Source organism: Corylus avellana, chromosome ca5, assembly GCF_901000735.1.
Source record: "Corylus avellana chromosome ca5, CavTom2PMs-1.0".
In the NCBI taxonomy this organism is placed as follows: Eukaryota; Viridiplantae; Streptophyta; class Magnoliopsida; order Fagales; family Betulaceae; genus Corylus; species Corylus avellana.
In genome coordinates this window covers 11,357,095-11,360,356 of record NC_081545.1, presented here as the reverse complement: position 1 = coordinate 11,360,356, position 3,262 = coordinate 11,357,095, and the positions used below count along the sequence as shown (strand labels likewise).

The window sequence follows — 3,262 nt, the reverse complement described above, 5'->3', positions numbered from 1 at the left end:
TTTCTCTTGAAGATAAAGGTCTTGTGGATTTATTTATTTTTATTTCTGTAGCGTAAGATATTTTTGAATTTTACGCAATAGATCCCAACACTTTGCACTCATTTTGCTACATAACATTCCACCCTCCTTGAGGACCTTGGGCGCATTTGAAGACACATTGAATAAAAGGCTAACACACATTGAAAATAACAATAACATGCATCCCCCATGTGATTTTCTTGTGATGCCCCTAGAACTAATGTCTCTGTAGATAACTTCACCATGTTGGTCTCTTTGTTAGCATGTACCTTTACCACACTACAAAAAATGAGTTTTTCTTGACTACCCGTTTTTGACGTGTTAGGTGGCCTGACACGTCACTAAAATTTAGTGACATGTGAGTATTGACGTTTGTCGGGAGTTAAAATTAAGGGTGTCACTAACATGGATTTTTTGACATGTCACAGTTTAACATGTCAATAATTGGTGACGTGGCAAAAAGTGGCACGTCAAAAAAAAATAAAAATTTGACATGTCATTTATGACACGTCACATTTTGCTGACATGTCAGAAAATGCCACGTCAAAAAAATTATTGACGTGGCAGTACTACGATGTCGAAAAATTAGTGACGTGGCAGTAGTGCGACATCAACAAAGTTACTAACGTGGCAGTAGTGCCACGTCAGTAATTTTTTGATGTCGCAGTAGTGCCACGTCATTAAATTTTTGACATGACAGTAGTGCCACGTCAAAAAATTTGTTGACATGGCACTATTGCCACGTCAGTAAAAAGGTGAGGTGTCATTTTTGACACATTACTTTTTACTGACATGTCACACGTTATGACATGTCATTAAATTGTGAAGTGTCAATTATGACACGTCAAAAAAATTGGTCATTTTTATTTTTTAGCTCCCCCGTATATATTTTTTGAATTTTTCATGGTTCTGCCCAAATTTTGGATTTGACCTGATATACAATTTACATATGTACTACAAAAGAACTATCAAACTGTCCATCGATCCATCAAAACAACAAAATATATATCCATCAATGTCAATCACAAACATACAAGTTTTATGTACATCTATCAAACTATCAACAAAACCAGCTTCAAGACACAACAAAACTACCTCTGTTATCACAAATAGAGACATATATATAACTATATCTAATTACATAAAGAAAACTATCACAAATATAATAACATTAACAAAAAGGGAACTTATGTTCACCAAGTACGAAGAGCCAACCATTTTCTCAATCCAAGTCATCATCAATAGCATCATCTCCACTAGATGCAAATGATAAAATAAACAATTAGCAGATAATATGATAGAATCTTATCAAGTCCTAAGCATTGAGCAACGTCATGATGTAAACAAAGGTCATCATACTCAACAAATTCAGGTTTATATCCACACTTCCAACATATTTTTATGATCAAATCAAATGGACGTCACATTTCAAAAGCACTATAGTGGTCCATCTCACGATGCCAAACACTTTAAATGGCGCTTAAACAACTTCAACCTATATGTTCATTAGGAACAATCTATACATGTCTCTGTATTCCCTCGTACTCCTATACTTTGTCATCCAAGTCTTGTCCATTTTTCTCTACGTATATTAGGAAAAAATATATAATACTTAAAAAAAATATAAACCTAATTTCAAGCACATGCATATAAACCTAATTTCAAGCACTAAGGATTATAGTAATGCATCATCATCATGAATTCTTAATAATTGTAGATAAAAAAAAAAAAAAAATACAAAAAAAGCTATTTGTGCTATTGAATCTGAGACAACCACACCGCCACAGACAACGAGCTAGCAATATGAGCTTATTATATGAAGTTTTGATATCGAAAAACAGCTTGATCCTACTGTTATATTATACCATCTTTTTTTTTTTTTCGGCTTATTAGAATTAAATTAAACACAGCCTAATCTTTTCCCTCTACCAAACAGCTTAAAAGCCTCAATAAATTATGCAAACCCAAATATAGCCCACAAATCAATTACTTGCTCACAAATACTCAATCCAGTGCATTAACGAAACATCAGCGGATTCAAAAAAAAATAAAACATAAAATTGATAAAACAAAACAATATAAAAAATATATATATATACCTAATCGAAGAAACTGAGGCCGGAGAACTGTCGGGGATGGAGACGGCGACGGTGAATGGAGCTAGTGAGAGAGAGCGAGCTAGTGAGAGAGAGAACGAGTGAGAAGGGCCAGTGAGCTAGTGAGAGAGTGAGTGTGAGACAAAGTAGAGGAGGGCGACGGTGACGGTGACGGTGGAGAGATTGACCGACCGGCGGTGAAAAAAACGGTGAGAAAAGGAGCTGAGGTTCTGTGTGCACGGGAGGAGGAAGAAGGAGAAGGTAGGGAAGGAAAGAAAAAAAAAAGAAAAAAAAAAAATTAAAGGGAGGCAGTTGGCAGATGGGCTTTTTTTTTTTTTGAAGTGGAACTGAAATATTCATTCAACAATCAAACGTTTTCAGCCATAACAATATCACGAATGCATAAAGGGATGGAACCCCTCCATTGGTGTTCCTCAATCAGCTGTAATGCTGTCTTAGCCAACTTATCCGTTACCGAATTTGCTTCTCTCCAGACATGAACAACTTGCCAGGACCGACAACTTCCCAGAGTCAACTTCGTGTCGTCTAGCAGGTGTCCCACCGATGCCCAACACTTCTCATCTCCTTGCAGTCCCCGTACCACCCTAAGGGAGTCCCCTTCAAGTTTAACGTTCTCCACACCAAGACTCCGAATGAAAAGAGCCACTGTCCATACCGCGATAGCTTCTGCTGTCATGGGATCAACAATATAGGGCCTAGTAGAGCATTGTGCTGCAACCACCTCACCAACATGATTTCTGATTACTATCCCCACACCCATCCTTTTCCCTGCTAAATCAATCGCTGCATCCCAGTTGCACTTCACAAATTCTGGTGGTGGCAAGCTCCAGCGTACCAGTGGTCGTTGGCGAACTCGCTGACCTTCCTCTTGTCTGCCATGGTTTGCAGATTTTGCTGCCTCAACTTGGTCAGAAACCATTTGCAGCAGTTGCTCGGCAGAAGGGAATTTTCCTTTGAACACCCATTTATTCCTTCGTAGACATACCTGTTGTGCAGTGCAGGCAAAAACCTCTGCTTCACCCTCATCCAAACGATCCAATCAAACAACCACAATATCCGGAAAATTGCATTCAGCCGTAATACTTTTTTGAAGCTTTCTAAAACTCCCATGCCAGACATCCTGTGCA

The 3,262-nt window shown here is 38.0% G+C and overlaps 1 protein-coding gene across 1 annotated transcript; it reads right to left on the bottom strand.

Moving 5' to 3' along the window:
- Nucleotides 1–2,481: 2,481 nt before the first annotated feature.
- LOC132181765 (uncharacterized) lies at nucleotides 2,482–3,054 on the bottom strand. Its single transcript, XM_059595001.1, has one exon. The coding sequence runs from the start codon at nucleotides 3,052–3,054 to the stop codon at nucleotides 2,482–2,484; it is 573 nt and encodes a 190-aa protein (XP_059450984.1).
- Nucleotides 3,055–3,262: the final 208 nt, after the last annotated feature.

Coding starts and splice junctions, on each gene's coding strand:
- LOC132181765 (XM_059595001.1), bottom strand. CDS start 3,054: ATGGTTTCTGACCAAGTTGAGGCAGCAAAATCTGCAAACCATGGCAGA.